The sequence below is a fragment of the Bacillus rossius genome, chromosome 18 (genome assembly GCF_032445375.1).
Source record: "Bacillus rossius redtenbacheri isolate Brsri chromosome 18, Brsri_v3, whole genome shotgun sequence".
Lineage (NCBI taxonomy): Eukaryota > Metazoa > Arthropoda > Insecta > Phasmatodea > Bacillidae > Bacillus > Bacillus rossius.
In genome coordinates, this window is record NC_086345.1 from 9,290,282 (window position 1) to 9,306,681 (window position 16,400).

Sequence of the window (16,400 nt, forward strand, 5' to 3'; positions counted from 1 at the left end):
AGATGTAGATCGAGAGAAGTTCTCAACGATTTCATCATTTGAAATGGATGCAAGCACATCTTTTTCCGAACACAGAACCATTAGATTTGACAGCCATCTGTCACTCAGACACGATCTCAGCTTTTTTTTTTTTTTTTACTATTCGTAACTTATTCATTGCTCTTTCTGCGGAACAACTTGTTACTGCCGATGAGAGTAAATTTGCATAAACAACTTTAATAGCTTTAAACCCCGAAAAGTTATTGAGGCATCGAAAAGGTTTCAGAAACCCTTGGGTTACCCACAAAACATTTTTCTTTTCATCTCCCTCATCTTCCTTTTCCTCGTCACCATCGATTTCTTCTGTATCTACCAGGTTTTCATTAGCCACTTCAGTCTCTTCATCTTCCTTTCTTGATGTTCTTGGGCTTTCTTTTACCACATCGGATAGTGAGATATTTGGATGTGGGGCAAGGTATAGATCTCTGAAGCTGTTCAGTTCTTCAGCCACCGAGTCACAATCCCACTTGTAGAAATCACACAACTCTTTGATGTCTTCAGATTTAACATTATCTTTCTCTGCATTAAGAACTCCTGTGTGAGAAAAGTGGCTCATTTGCATAACCATTTTTAAGGAATGATCGGAAAATCTATCCTCGAGCTGACGATGCAGAGAATCTAAGAGCTTAAAATACATTTCAATTTAAGTCTACGATTTAGGTCTATTAAGGGCTCGTCAACTCCAATCTCGTCCATTGCCCTCTTCCTAAACCTTATTCTTCCAGGTACTGGTACAAGTGGATGAATGCCTTGTTTTTTCGCAAAATCTTCCGATTTTTTTAACACTTTAGACCAACCTTCGTCACTTCGGAGGTTCTTGATTTTAGTCTTAACACTGTTAATGATTGTTTGAGCAGTCCCATAATCTATAAGTACACCTTGAAGACTAACTGTCACAGGATTCATTACAGTGAATACAGACTGGGCGACATGAAGAGCAGTGATTACATTAAAAGAGTTTAGCTTGCTCAATAGCCCTTTCGCAAGAGTCACGGTTTCTCTGTCAAGTTTTTTGCTGTCCTGCAAATCCTCTAAAGCTGACGTAATCTCCTCGAAGCACAATATTATAACTTTTATTGCTTCGGCTTTGTTTGACCATGTTGTTTGCAACCTCTTCAGTCGCTTCCTCTTGTTGCTCAACTTTGTTCTCAAATCCATTTTCTCAACAAAAACATCATTACTTTTATACCAGAGTTAAACAAGCGATATAATTCTTCCAGCACTGAAAACAATTCTTGAATCTGGGGGCAAAAATCAATTGATTTCTCAAGAACGAGGGCGAATCTGTGCGAAGTACACCAAACATAGAAGGCAGTGTCATACTCATTTTGAATTAAAGTTTTAAGTCCTGATAAATGCTCCTCATATTGCCAGCACCATCCATACTTCGACCAATCATATTTAAGGGGTTGAGTCCTACTTCCTTCAAAGTGTCTACCAACTTTGACTTCAGATTTGCTCCAGTGACATCAGCAGATGTGAATACCTTTATTAGTCGCTCGCATGGTTTTGCAGATACTCCTGAATTTTCTACATATCTCAGAAGGACCGTAGTTGCTTCTTTCTTAGCGACATCTTGTGTTGAATCCAAAATGACAGAAAATTTGTTACTTTCCTTTATACTATCAACTACCCTTTGGGTTACCATGCCAGTCATAATGGAAATCAAGTCTGATATATTTCTGTAGCTTAGAAAATTTGATCCCAGTTTTTGTTTGTTCATCCTTGCATTTTCAATTTTTTCGATATACATTCTGGCATCAGGGTTGTGTTTAGCTAGAAGTTTAAACAACTTCGGCAGCTTTCCTTCAACTACAGTGTTTCTTCTTAATGCTAGCATTTCCTCAACCAAGTACCTGCAACAATCAATGATGACGGAGAGAACTTCTCTTTGGTGTCGAATGTTCTCATTTTCTTTTTCACAAAATGTACTGGTAACATGTTTTCCTGCAATCCATTGGACCCTCGCAATTTGGCAACCTAAGTGGTTTTTAGAAGTTTCGTGAACCTCAATATCTCTTTGCGCATTACCTGTGCGTCATCCTTGATAGCCGTTACCAGATGACCATGTAGAATGATGGTTGGGTAGTGCAAACAGAAGGCAATGCAAACAATACGCAGAATAATTCCGTTTACTGTAAACCAACCAATTTCTATATTTTACCGTGCCATCAGGAAGTTTGTACTTCCGCAACTTCATTGAGAATTTTCTGTTGTTGACTGATGGAAAATCGTATTCAGGATCAAACTCATTATTTTACAATTTCAAGCCAAACTCTATGTCTCTGGCTGTCAGTTTGATTTCACTCAGTCTACAAGGATCACTGTTATTCTCGTCGGAAATCAATTCAGCAGATGCCACTTCAGTATCCGGCATTATTATTTCTGTGGTTAACTCAGGCTGAATGCTAGAGGGCAAGCTGAAAGGTATTTGATCTAGAAATTTCTCACCTGCATTAAATCCATGCGAAGGCCCAGGAACACTTGACGTGTCAGTGGTGGATGACATCGACAGAATACCATCAGTTGCAGGAGGATTCTCAGCAGAGCAGGTGTTACCAAAAACAATGGAGGGTGAACCAGAAGTATCAGGACTGGCCCTGCAGAATATCTGAATATTCCTCTCCATTTTGAGTGACATCATTCCTAATATATATATATATATATATATATATATATATATAGGCCTACTTTGCAAAATTGGGACTATTTTGCAATGCCTATTTTAATGGCCTAAAAAACATGTAATAATTGCATAATGAATTTACACACACACTATAAAATGCCCTGAAGGGGCCCACCTCGTGGCCCAAAAAAGGTGTTTCTAATATGCGTTTTGTCTTGAAAGTACTTTAGAGGCCACTCCAGTGTTTCAGGGGCACTACGCAACCCACGTTAACATCATAAGATTCAATGCTATTTTCATTTTCCTTATAACTAATTAACTAATATAGATTTCGAAATGATGCTTGCTTGATATGTAAGACAACGATGCTCTTATCAAAGCCCCTTTCTTCAAAAACGTGCATAAATTATGGTTTTATACTAATATTTACTAATATGCATAAGTGTATTGTCTAGGTTTGAAATCTGGCCAGTTTTAAAGACATCCCAAATATTTTGGTAAAAAACGTTAACTGTCCGGGAATCTAAAGTAAATAATCTTTAAACCTAAATGTTTACGATGTGTGTGTATATTATAGAATGGTCGTGAAAGGAAAAATAATGCAAAAATTTATAAGTCTATATACAGTATCTTGGATATAAGTCACTTTCGTCCTAATACGAGTAGCGAAATATTCAGGTAGGGATACCGGCTCCTGCGGTCAGCGGTCAGCGGGCCAGGCCAGGGTGGGCGAGCAGCATTTGTCAACAAACAGATTTTTGTGAACGAAGTGCAACAGAAGGGATATCGCCAGAAGAGACGTGCTTTTCACAATGTACAGTATATCTGGACACTGGAATTCTAAGTGCGTGTGACATGGTGTTCTTCCGTAAAACATTTGATAGGCATTCGTCGCGGGAAATTGGGGGAAAAAAAAATTAATTATATGCTCTAAAATATGTTACATGTTACAGTATAAGCCCAACACTTAGATGTGCACTTAGACTTAATTATTTAGGTTTCAAACAAATAAACCGCTTTATATTACACTAGTTAACACGTAAAATATATACACTTTTACTGTATCTTTACGGGTACCTATTTGTTTTAAGCTTATTATCAAAAAGCCCACTAAACGATTTTTTTTTTTGTTGTTGTTTTGTCTTTGGCAGAGATTTTTTTTTTATTCACAGCTACAGCTTGTTAGAACTTGTCATCCATTAAATTAAAAACGCCTACAATTCATAAACTGAAAAAATGATTCTCACCTAGTCCAACCATAACCAAGCGTAGTCGCATTGGGACAGTTTATAAAAGCAGTGTACTTCCACTTCTAACTCAAAAAAAAGACGTGCTCATTACATTCCACACAAGAGAAAGTTGCAAATAATATAATGAATGAAATTATTCCTACAGCTAATAATTATTGTTATTATGCTCTGAATAAATATCGTCGTTGATAAGCATATTTCTTTTTTGTTATTACATAATATCCATTTAATTGTAACTTATTTTTTTCTTAATATTTTTACGCTGTACGAATTATACTATTCCGTCACATCTGAATAGTGTAACATGTAATATAAGTGGGGTTGTGTGTGGTAACAAATTGTTTATCATTGGGTTCAAAATTTTTGCTCTTGCTACAAATTCATTAAAAAATAACATTTATAATATTGGACAATATGAAAACAAAATATCTGTAAATATTTTGAATTGTTACACCTATTCAATTTATTGTTTTATGTTGATTAAATAAGATTATAAGAGTTTCAGTGTATCCCATGCGTTAACTGTATTTATGGTTAATACAATTTTTTTTTTTTAAACTAAACCATGATGTGCCTAAACTATTAAGTATTTATCTCATAAATGTATTTTATGTTGAAGAAAAAAATAAATAAAAAGGAATCCAGGTTTTTCACAAAAAAAATACTATTACTTTAAATATATATAAAGTAATAGTATTTTTTGTGAAAACCCTGTATTCCTTTTTATTTATTTTTTTCCTTCAACTATATATATATATATATATATATATATATATATATATATATATATATATATATATATATATATATCAACACTAGGTAAAGGACAATGTGTACGGAGTTAGGGCAAAAATTTTGGTTCGTACCCCATTTCAACGATAAAGGAGAATGATAATTCCATTGTAATGTATGTAAGACATTTTATATAGCTTATTCATTGTTCAGTGTTTCGTTACATAAAATTGTAAACTTGTTAGCTAATATAATGGTAATCATTTTGACAATAGTTTTTTAGGGTAGCATAATCACCATACGGGCAAATTGAAAACACATTTTCAACGTAATTTTTTATGACCTGCCACCACACAAACTATCTACCGAATGTTTGTTGGGGTAGTAGGTGACTAGTGAGCGTATTTATTTTAAGGGATTGTAGATAGGGTTATTCCTATTAATGGTTCACACTTGTTCTACCATTTGGTCGGTTGTGTAACATTGCATAACGGTCTATACCAATTGACGATAGCACACATGAAATGTAATTATGAATATCTCTTGTATATTATTTACTTGATCTTGCCCGACCCCAATTTGACGCAAACGAACGACAAGGTGGTAATAACGTTTGAACCAAGCATCGAATACAGCATGCAACAACTTGTGTTATAACAAAACTTTGAATTATATTTAGAAATAAATATTTATGGATTTTCTCCCTGAATTGTTATTTTTCTTATTTATGCATTTCAATTGCGTAAAATGTTCCAAATATCGACATTTAAATGTAATTATTACACCTGTGCCTGAGAATTGATTTATCATAGCATGTATATAATCGTATAAAATTATTGATTTTCACATCTTCATATATATTTACTTGTATGTATATATACATTTTGTATGAATATATGTATGTATTTTAATGGAATTTAGTTATTATTTTTGCTTATTTTTTTCTGGAGATTATAAATGAAAGCCTCGTGTATGTTGAACTGTAGATGATGTATGTACTATTTGATTAAAATTAGGCTGTTTTGAATGGGCAGGTCGTCATTTTACCTATTGTAAAAACATATATTTTATTGAGACGTATTTACTATTTCATTTACTGATTTATATATACCTGTAAATGAAATATTACGGTTTGTTAAAATTTCGAAATATTTTATATGCTGTGTAAAATACAGTTTCGGGGAACGAACAATTGAGGTTTTTGCATAGTGTATAACTATTATCTATTTTCATGTAATCAATACGTTGTGCACCAATTCCTGTAATATAACATACAGTTTAATTTAATTGAATAACAAGTTCTGTAAAATAAGCCCCATGCTTGGAAGTCAAATTCGGTAATATTAATCTTCTTAAGGTAATTCTGTAATAGGACCTTTCAACAATATTAAAAAGTATCCACTCCAAGAATGAGAGATATTTAAATGATAAGGTGGTTTAAAATAATTACGGATTTTATGAAATAATATATTTAATAATTGAAGAATGAAGTTAGAATGAGTGCGAAAATCTATTACGAGTTACCGTCCATTACGTTATTATGTCCTATCAGAATACAATATTATTTGATTCGTAAATTATATTAAATTTAATAGTTTCAAACTAGCTCAGTTCTTTACCTAAAATATTTCAGGGGTAGCTACTCTTTGGAAAATCTTTAATAAAATAAACATTTGAAAACTTGTACACCTAGTTTTACGTACCTCGTCATATAACTTTATACTCATACCAATATACCTTTTGATAGCTCTAATTTCAGTGAAGTTCATGCATCCGATATGTGTCCCACTTGACCAACCTTGGCAAAATCAATCGATCGGAATTAACTTGAAATATGATTTCTTCATAGTTTCTTGCTCACGACGATTTTGACTGTCGATCTGCGATGAATGAATATTGACGGGAATCGAATCACAGTATCACTGGAGTAGTTCAGTTTTCTGCTTCGTCCGTTCGCTTTAAAAGGTATCTTCTTGTCCTCAGGAAATGATATCTTCTGTCCTGGTCAATCAAGGAATGATTTTTCGTTAGTTAATTAGCTGAAGAGACTTTAGTTCCTGTAGTATATATTTCTCGTAAACTTTTGATGTTCATTCAAAATCTTTCTTTTGGCGATGTGTAGAGTAACGTAATTCTATTTACCCTGAATTCTCCAAAGGCCTACTGAAGTCAAAACGATCAACTTTCTATAGGCCCTACTCGTAGTGGACGATTTTTAATCAGTTATCTTTTAGAAATATATATTCAACGTTCTGGGAACTCAAAACGAACTTCTTAATTACTATAATCGTTCACGAATGATCAAATATGTTCGTCATGTAGACTCGCTCATTCGCAATTAGTGATTTACGTCCCAATTATACACAAATATTCAGCTTGAAACGTTCAGTTTGTGGGACATTTGTAAAACACATCTGTCCTTGAGCATGTCTTGGTACAGAATGTTCTAAAATTTGTTCCAAACGAAACGTAGTTATCCCCTAACTAATTTTCCCTACTTTCGTTTCTCTACAAGTGAGTATCTATACTTACCATTTACCCTCACTACAAACGTAGATAACATAATATGTTTTAATTGATACCCACATTGGGCTTGATAATTTAAAAAAATACATTTACCTAGTCTAGTTATACAATATTAAATTAAATTAAAATTAGCACTCACTCTGTTTACTTATTCTGCAATTACATTCACAAAGTAAAATAACATTAATTTCGGCAACATGTTAATTGATATACACAAATATGACATGTTACAGCTGTACATATATGTTTCCACCATACCTAAATAAGTTTACGAAACAATTTTAGTTTGCCTTCGTACTTCACCCACAGAACCTCTGCCATTTTTCCCCTTTACAATTTGTTTTGTTCACAATGTCATTAATGCGGCGCATTCAATTTATAAATTATTTCGTCTTTGTTTGGCGCAATTAAGGCGTGTACGCCTTTTCTTTCAAATACTTGAAATTAGTAATGATCCAATCCTATGATATGCAAGTTTTATTACTGCCATATTGCGTATTGTTATACGGAAAAAGCCTGAGCGCCCAAGAGCACTTTTTTTGTCTCATAGAAGTGAACATTTTATAACATAAAATTATCCGGCGCAAAAATCTACATTCATCCGTGAGGCACATTGGAAATATGCGAAATAATTACTTTAAAAAAAACACGAGAGACTGTACCCCGGCCGGCAGACTTTGACTTGAATCATTGAGCCGGCAGCAGGGCGCTGTGTATATGTTTTAGCAAGGACACAGATACGTATTTAGGTAGTACCGCAATTGTAGTCATTTTAATAATTTACGTGTGGGTGTATCAGCGGGGGAGCTGGAGTGATGTCGTGTCGTGATGTCTGTCTAAGGCCCAGTGCACACGGAGCAACTGTTTGAGATGAAGGTTGCAACGCAACTGCGACCCGGGATCCACGGTTGCATGCAAAACCGTTCTGAACTCAACCGTTTTGCGACTGTTGTCACAAAACAGTTTCTCCGTGTGCGCTGAGCCTAAGATGAGTAAGAAGGACGGTTGGGTGTGAGGGTTCCCTTTCAGACTAATCCGAGGAACTCGAGCTTAACTAAACGCCAGGCCACTACCTGCTTCCTTTCCAGATGCCAACTTGAAATGCCTCCTGGACTGGAGTGGCCTCTTAAGGCATCCGCCTACCTGGGAGAGCATCCCGAACTTTCACTCGCTATCTAAGCAGCCTTCGCGGGCGACAGCCGCGTTCCCTCGTCGGGAGTGTCATTCATTTTCCCCCTTCCAAGAATTGTCACAACCGTAATAGGGTGTTTCCAAACCTCCAATACTTCTGCTCTTATGGCGAAAAGAAAGATAATTGATACCGCGTGCAATTCTCTCTCTCTACATCCCCCCCCCCCCTTTTCTTGTTGTTCCGACGCTACGTCCGCCGCATACAATGCGGTGACCTAATAATTTTATTTCTGCATAGTTTGTAGAAAGGTCCAGCACATGCCCTTATATTAGTGCCACATATCTCCCGTGAATAGTTAGTAAGATACAGAAGCCTGAAAAACCCATTTTTGGCCATGTTCAGTGGTAATAAAATATTGTTTTTTATGTACGGTTAATTTTGAAAATATATTTTAGTTCGTGCCTAAAGTTTGAGTTCTTTTCATACCGAATCCGATTACTAAAATTTTCTGTAGTATTCTGTTTAAACGTGTATTTTAAACACTATGTAACACTGTTCACTTGCTAGGTAGGCGAGCGCCTTAAGCAAGGACAATTGTTTGAAATGTGTGATATTTTCGTAACACGCTGCAGCGTGATTTTCTGGCATGTAGAGGGGCCCCATAATAAGTGTCTGATACCGATATGTACATTTGTATTGCTTATTATATTTTACATTTACCTTTCTCTTTCTGGTTCATAAATAGCAGTACATGTCGATGTTCCCTCAACATCAGATTTCCATGCAGAACTATCACTGCACTTCACCTCAATTATTTTTTTCCTAATTTCTAAATTGTGCTTAACTTTATAAAAATGCTTCTTCTTGCAATGGTCTGCCCACTTATCATGTCTAACAGTCTCTTCACACAAAATCTCTAAACATTTATATTTATATTGCGTTTGCTTTTTAGGCATGGTTACAATACCAGCATTATATCACGTTTACAATTCGAAGATGATAACAATAAGAATAACGCACAAGCACAACCCGACTTAGCACTGATACATTCAGTAATGACAGACAATAGCTTCAGTGTGGTCCAGCCAATTCTGGGCGTCGCTGCCAGCTATAACAAGCAAAACAATTAAATGAGAAGGAATGCGTGTAAATAAAGTGTGGGGAATAATCGGAAATATGGTCTCAACTATCAGGCGGGCATGAGCTGAACAGAGGTATAGAATTTCCAAGACTGATAGAATGCATCAGATTCTCCTTACAGTTGCACGGTCTGCACAGGCGCGAAGCTTTTTATTTATTTTTATTTTTTTTACTTTTGAGTGTGTGCGCTTGTTGTCGAAGCGGGGATAGGGACCATCCAGAACCGACAGATGCCAAAATGCTTTTGTTGAGGAAAGTGCGGGGTTGCCAATTTGATTTACAAGATCCCTTTCAATTATCAAAGCACCAGAAACGTATTTTCACATTAGAAGCTATATGTATGTAAATAATATATATTTTTTTTCTCGTCTTTTAACAACGCCCCCCCCCCCCCCCCCCCCCCCCTGAAATTTTAATGACGCAGTCTACGTCGTTACCCCCCCCTTGTGGGCACCCCTGGTATATATTCTTTACGGGAGTGATAAAGGAGGGGCGAAAAGAGCAACATAAGCTAGTTAGTCAAACCTTGCCGGGGGGGGGGGGGGGGGGGGGGGGTCTGGTTGATAAGCTGGAAGAATTTCCGTTCTTGCATTTCTACGTGCTTCTCCTATCAGCTTTATAGGTTGTACAGCAGGGGAGGGTTAGGTAAGCCATATGACGTCATGCCGCCGCTGCCAGCCTGGCCGGACGAGTTTCGCGCGCGCCACTGCCCACAGTAGCAAAAGCTACCGCCGCCGCATTTTTAAACAGATTTTTTTTTTTTTTTGTTTTCTTATAGGAACATTAGTAAGAAGGTTATTAAAGCCCGCACAAAATATATGTTGCGCGTTAAAAAATAACAGTTTTATAAGCTTTCATTGTAACTTTTCAATTTTTTCCTGATTATTTATATTTTGCTGTCAAAATTTCCGATTTTTTTGACGGTTCCTGAGAATGCATTCGTAAAATCGATGCTTCGTAAAACCCGGGGTTTGTAAAATCGGGGTTCTAGTGTACTATCTACGATGTTATTATTATTATTTTTTTAACTTACTGAATATTGAGATGTTAGGAAACACACAAACAGGGAAATTAATTACAGTGTTATTACCAAACAAAAAATAATGGAGTACTGGTTAGAGATTAAAGAAGTAAGTAAACAAAAAAAATTTAATGAACAAAAACCCAAAAAATTAATTTAATTAAGTTAAAACTATATGAACAGTGAGAAAAAAAAACATTTGTAGGACTTATGTACGCGCTGTTAGAAATTATACCTGTTTTCGATTTTTTAGTTAGTATTTATTGTTCTTAAAAGTAGTGTTTGTGGTTAGTATCTTATTTATGTTAATTTATTTGAGTTCATTTTATTATCAAGAAGCTGATGTACCCGTGCATAGCCACGAAAGGCTGCAGATAGAAAACTCTCGCACAAGATTGAATGGGGCAAAAATATTCATAGTGATGTTAGAATCAGTCAATCTGCTTATCTTAGCAAAATAAAACTTTTAATTAAAATTTAATGTGTATGATAAGTTGTGATTAACTGCCTCGCAACTTCAGTTCAACGTTTCTCCTCCTTGTGGGTAAGCTACTGCACGCCTCATCCTCACTGCCCTGCTATACAAAAATCTGACTCCGTCCCTCCTCTTGGGTAAGCCCTTCTATGGGTAATCCTCTGCTACGCTTCATGGGTCCACCCCATTTTCTGACTGAATATAAAATAATTAAAAACTTACTTAAATTTTAATTGAAAATAATTTATATAATGAGAATAATAAAAGAACTCGAACAGTATAAATACTGTAGGGAAATATTAATTCACACTCGTTATACAAACTTTAAAAGTTTATAAACACAATTTTCAATACTATAATTATTAATTAATATATTTTAAATAAATTCAATTAATATTAAATACCAATAAATTTTTAAGTTAGATGAATTAAATTCGAATGTACGTTTATCATCCTGTAAATATTGGTCTCAAACTGCACGCTGAAAATTTTTTTCATATTGTGCCTTCACTTATACAATTACATATGAAAATACGATTAATTTCTTTTTAAAAAACAATGGATATAAATTATCATCACAATTGATAATTTTTTACAATTATATGTACAGTATTTAATATGGATATCTAAAGTAAATAATTTAAAAACACTTGCTAGCCGATAAATGTATGTTTTTCCAACATATGAAAATTTCGTTGTATGTTACGCCAGGATCGTAAAAAACGTACTCCCAACCATTTTCCATTACGCGATTAACGAATTATAACTTCTAAAATTTTATGGCAAAAAAAAGTCTGAAACAAAAATATGCATCTCAAGATGCCTACAAAAAAAAAAAAGAAATGATCAGTTGTGAAGAAATTGCAGCCCTAAAAGATAGAGAGCAATTGTAAATGTAAAAATCTCAAAATTTTTAAGAAACGTTTTAAATATCAATTTGCAAAAAGCGCATAACTTAGTTATAATTAATTTTGATATAAATTTAAAACAAAAACATATTTATATTGTATTACCAACAGGGCCGGCGCGTCCATATAGGCTAACTAGGCAACTGCCTAAGGCGCCAAAGTAGCTGGGGGCGGTGCAGCACTACACATAACAGCTCATATAATATGTTTAACGATTATTGAAACTAGATTAAAATGGATTTTTGTAACAGTTTGGAATGTATTTATTGATATAAGTAATTATTTAAAGTCCACGGTGACCTGTTTATGATTTGTAATAAGTAAAAAAGTAAAAAATAAAACACAAGCCTGCTTACATTTGATTGTTGACAAAATCATAGGCTTACGTAATGTATTTTAGGGCAAGGAAAATTTTTTTTTGAGTGTCTAGACCGGGGAGGGGGGGGGGGGAGTGGGCAACATTAACATTTTTCGCCTAGGGCGCCAATTTAACTTGCACCTGCCCTGATAACCAACAAATTAAAAACCACAGCCTTATACGACATGTAATATGTACAAGCAATAATAAAAAGGCATGTGTTAACTCCAATATCAACTAAAACTAATGTCTTTAAGAACAAAATGTAACTTTTGTTTATTGAACCATAACATTAACGAAATTACATAAAAAAACACATGTTTTGACGTCGTCTGGCCGACGACCACCCCAGAGCCCGACCTGCACCCGCCAGTATACGCTCCCGCTAACGGAACACACCCCTGGCCATGGCCCACCCGAGTCAGGCGACCCGAACAGCAATTAAAGACAAAGCCGCGGAAACCTGAGTAGACAAGAGAAGAACCGTACCCATTCCTCCTGAAACATTTAATGAGGATTTTAGCGACAATAAAATCTCTTCCAGACACACCCGTTTGGAGTCTAGCGTAATGAGGTCGCGCCTGGCGCGAGAGAGGCCGAGCCTCCCTCGGACGCCATGCCAGTTCGGCAGTTCAGCGCAGCTCACGGACCGGGGCGGACCTACGTCCCACGGAGAGGCAACATCCTTTGTCTACATTGAAAGTAACGTCCGGTAACTATAGTCACTAATTAACCAAACCCCTTTTATTACTTAACCTCTCCGTGAGTACCCGGTCCCTTTTTTCGGTCCCGGACCTAATCCGGCCGCATCAACTTAAGGACACCCCGCACCACACTTGGTCAACGGGGCTGCTCTTCAGCATACGGCACGGGCCGTCTCCCGCAACGTACAGAACTTTGTTTAAGGTCACGCGCACGGCGCTGACCACAAACCCGCAAGGGAACTTGGACAAACTTAATTGCGGTGCGTGTTTGACCACAGTGGGCACAACACCCGCGCCGAGACATTTGCATACGAGATTGGCCGTCTCCAATCGCCCGCCCCTTAATTCAGTGTATTTTTGTATCCCGTATTTTGTACTGCTAACTTACGTTACCCGAGTAACGAGTGCCACGTAACTTGTGCGCGCCCCCTTAATCCAGTGTATTTTTGTATCCCGTGTTTTGTATTGCTAACGTACGTTACCCGAATAACGAGTGCCACGTAACTTGTGCGCACCACCTTAATTCAGTGTATTTTTGTATCCCGTATTTTGTATTGCTAACTTACGTTACCCGAGTAACGAGTGCCACGTAACCTGTACGCGCCCCCTTAATTCAGTGTATTTTGTGTCCCGCCTTTGTGTTACGAAATTACGTTACCTACGTACCCAGTGAGACGTCTGAGACATAACAGCATCCGAGGCCACGTAACGCGGAACACAAACAATAAGGCGCCACGGAATAACAAGTAAAAACCCCCCGGGGACCTCTGTAGAGTGTTGTATCGTGTACGACTCGCTCCTCTGAATAAAAGGTACGACACCACCACCTCAACTCCACGTCTCTTATTTAAAATCATCTCACGCAACACCGCCGCCGGCCCTAGTGGGCCACGCAGGGGCACATACACCCACGACCCCAAATTCACGACTATAAACGAGCTAGTCTGGCGCCCACCCGGACAACACAGATCAAGAACCGCCTTTTCCCACTAGGAGCCACACCGGGACTCGAGCCCGAGACCCCGGACGACGGCAGTTTAAAAGGAAGCTTACAGCATTCATTTAACATATTCCTCATATTGAAACTAGATTTTTTTCCATTTATCATGCATATAAAAATTATACACTAAAAAGTATTTATAAAGTTTATTATGCAGATTTGACCCTAATATTAAAGATATAGCAGTTTAGTTTAGTAATTTTAAAACCTGGATATCTTAAATAAATTTTTGTTTAGAGGCCTGTATTCGGCTGGCGAAGCATTAGCCTGCAAGGAAGACAGTGCGCGCGAACTTGTTGCGGTTCGTCGGCATTAAAAGTGTCGGGGCAGACAGAAATTCGGAAACGTACATGTTGTTAAGGAAGGTTACAGCTTTCATTTGGCATGTAGCTCATAATGGGCCAATACTTGTTATGAGCCCTTAGGAGGTTTCAATATAAGGAAACATTTTTGAAAATTGACCTCGTTTTGTTGGTCATGTTATTAAAAATTATAAACTAAAAAAGGTATTTATAAAGTTTATTATACAGTTTTGACCCTTATTATTAGGATTTAGCAGTTTAGTTTGGTAATTTTGATGGCTGGATGTCTTAAATAAATTTTTGTTTAGAGGCCTGTATTCGGCAGGCGAAGCATTAGCCTGCAAGGAAGACAGTGCGCGCGAACTTGTTGCGGTTAGTCGGCATTAAAAGTGTCGGGGCAGACAGAAATTCGGAAACGTACATGTTGTTAAAAAAGGTTACAGCTTTCATTTGGCATGTAGCTCATAATGGGCCAATACTTGTTATGAGCCCTTAGGAGGTTGACATATAAGGATACATTTTATAAAATAGACCTAGTTTTGTTGGTCATGCTTTTAAAAAATTATTAACTAAAAAAGGTATTTATAAAGTTTATTAGACAGATTTGACCCTAATATTTATAATATAGCAGTTTAGTTTGGTAATTATAAACCTAGATGTCTTAAATAAATTTTTGTTTAGGGGCCTGTATTCGGCTGGCGAAGCATTAGCCTGCAAGGAAGACAGTGCGCGCGAACTTGTTGCGGTTAGTCGGCATTAAAAGTGTCGGGGCAGACAGAAATTCGGAAACGTACATGTTGTTAAGGAAGGTTACAGCTTTCATTTGGCATGTAGCTCATAATGGGCCAATACATGATATGAGCCCTTAGGAGGTTTCAATATAAGGAAACATTTTTGAAAATTGATCTCGTTTTGTTGGTCATTTTTTTAAAAATTATAAACTAAAAAAGGTATTTATAAAGTTTATTATACAGTTTTGACCCTTATTATTAGGATGTAGCAGTTTAGTTTGGTAATTTTGAAGGCTGGATGTCTTAAAAAAATTTGGTTTAGGGGCCTGTATTCGGCTGGCGAAGCATTACCTTGCAAGGAAGACAGTGCGCGCGAACTTGTTGCTGTCCGTCGGCATTAAAAGTGTCGGGGCACACAGAAATTCTGAAACGTACATGTTGTTAAGGAAGGTTACAGCTTTCATTTGGCATGTAGCTTATAATGGGCCAATACTTGTTATGAGCCCTATGGAGGTTACATTGTTTAAAACAGACCTCGTTTTGTTGGTCATTCTTTTAAAAATTATAAACTTTTAAATGTATTTATAAAGTTTATTATACAGATTTGACTCTTATATTTAGGATGTAGCAGTTTAGTTTGGTAATTTTAAAAGCTGGATGTCTTAAATAAATTTTTGTTTAGAGGCCTCTAATCGGCAGGCGAAGCTTTAACCTGCAAGGAAGAAAAAGCGCGCTAATTTGCTGTCCATAGGAATTAAAAGTGTCGGTTAAACTGACATTCTGTAATATTTTTGTTGTGTAGGAAGGTTAATTTAATTTGGCAAGTAGCTTTTCGAGCCGATCCTTGGTCGCTAATAAGTGTGATATCATATTATATATTTGCATATTTGTCCGTTTTAATGTATGAGTAAATATATAATTTCCTTTTTAACATTTTTTTGTTAATTGATAATGTTTAATTTATACATTGTTATAGTTATATTCGTCTTTTCCTTTTTATATAATTCTTTTATTTTGAAAAAAAATTGCTGGTTGATGTTTTTGGAACAGTAAAAGTGTCATGGCCACCGTGTGTCTGTGTAGCTGTTGCTGTTGCTGTCGCTGTCCAAATCCATAATTTTTACTCCGGTTGCTCAGTTCCGGACTGTAGAGTTTATCCAGGAAAAAATGTTTCAATGCATCGTTTTCCTAAGGACGCGAAGTTGAGAAGACGATGGGCGCATGTTTTAAGAATAGGCAAACCAGTAACCAACTATATGTATGTATGTCAACATCATTTTACGAAAGAGGATATCTTTTATAGAGGTAGGTAATTGTTTTTCTTCTTACTTACTAGGCTCTTATCAATAGTGGGTACTATAAACAGCAATTTCACCAAAATGGTAAGGAATTCCTTATCTCCGCCTTTTGCAATAAATTCAGAAAGGTTTATATTAATAACTAAAATTTTTACAGA

The 16,400-nt window shown here is 36.3% G+C and overlaps 1 protein-coding gene across 1 annotated transcript in view; it reads left to right on the forward strand.

The window, feature by feature from the left end:
• LOC134541259 (uncharacterized) overlaps positions 1-16,400 on the forward strand; it is a 357,586-nt gene that overhangs the window by 235,408 nt on the left and 105,778 nt on the right. Inside the window, exon 8 of the mRNA XM_063384546.1 lies at positions 16,028-16,249. Coding sequence (XP_063240616.1) covers positions 16,028-16,249 — 222 coding nt within the window. The remainder of the gene's footprint in view (positions 1-16,027; positions 16,250-16,400) is intronic.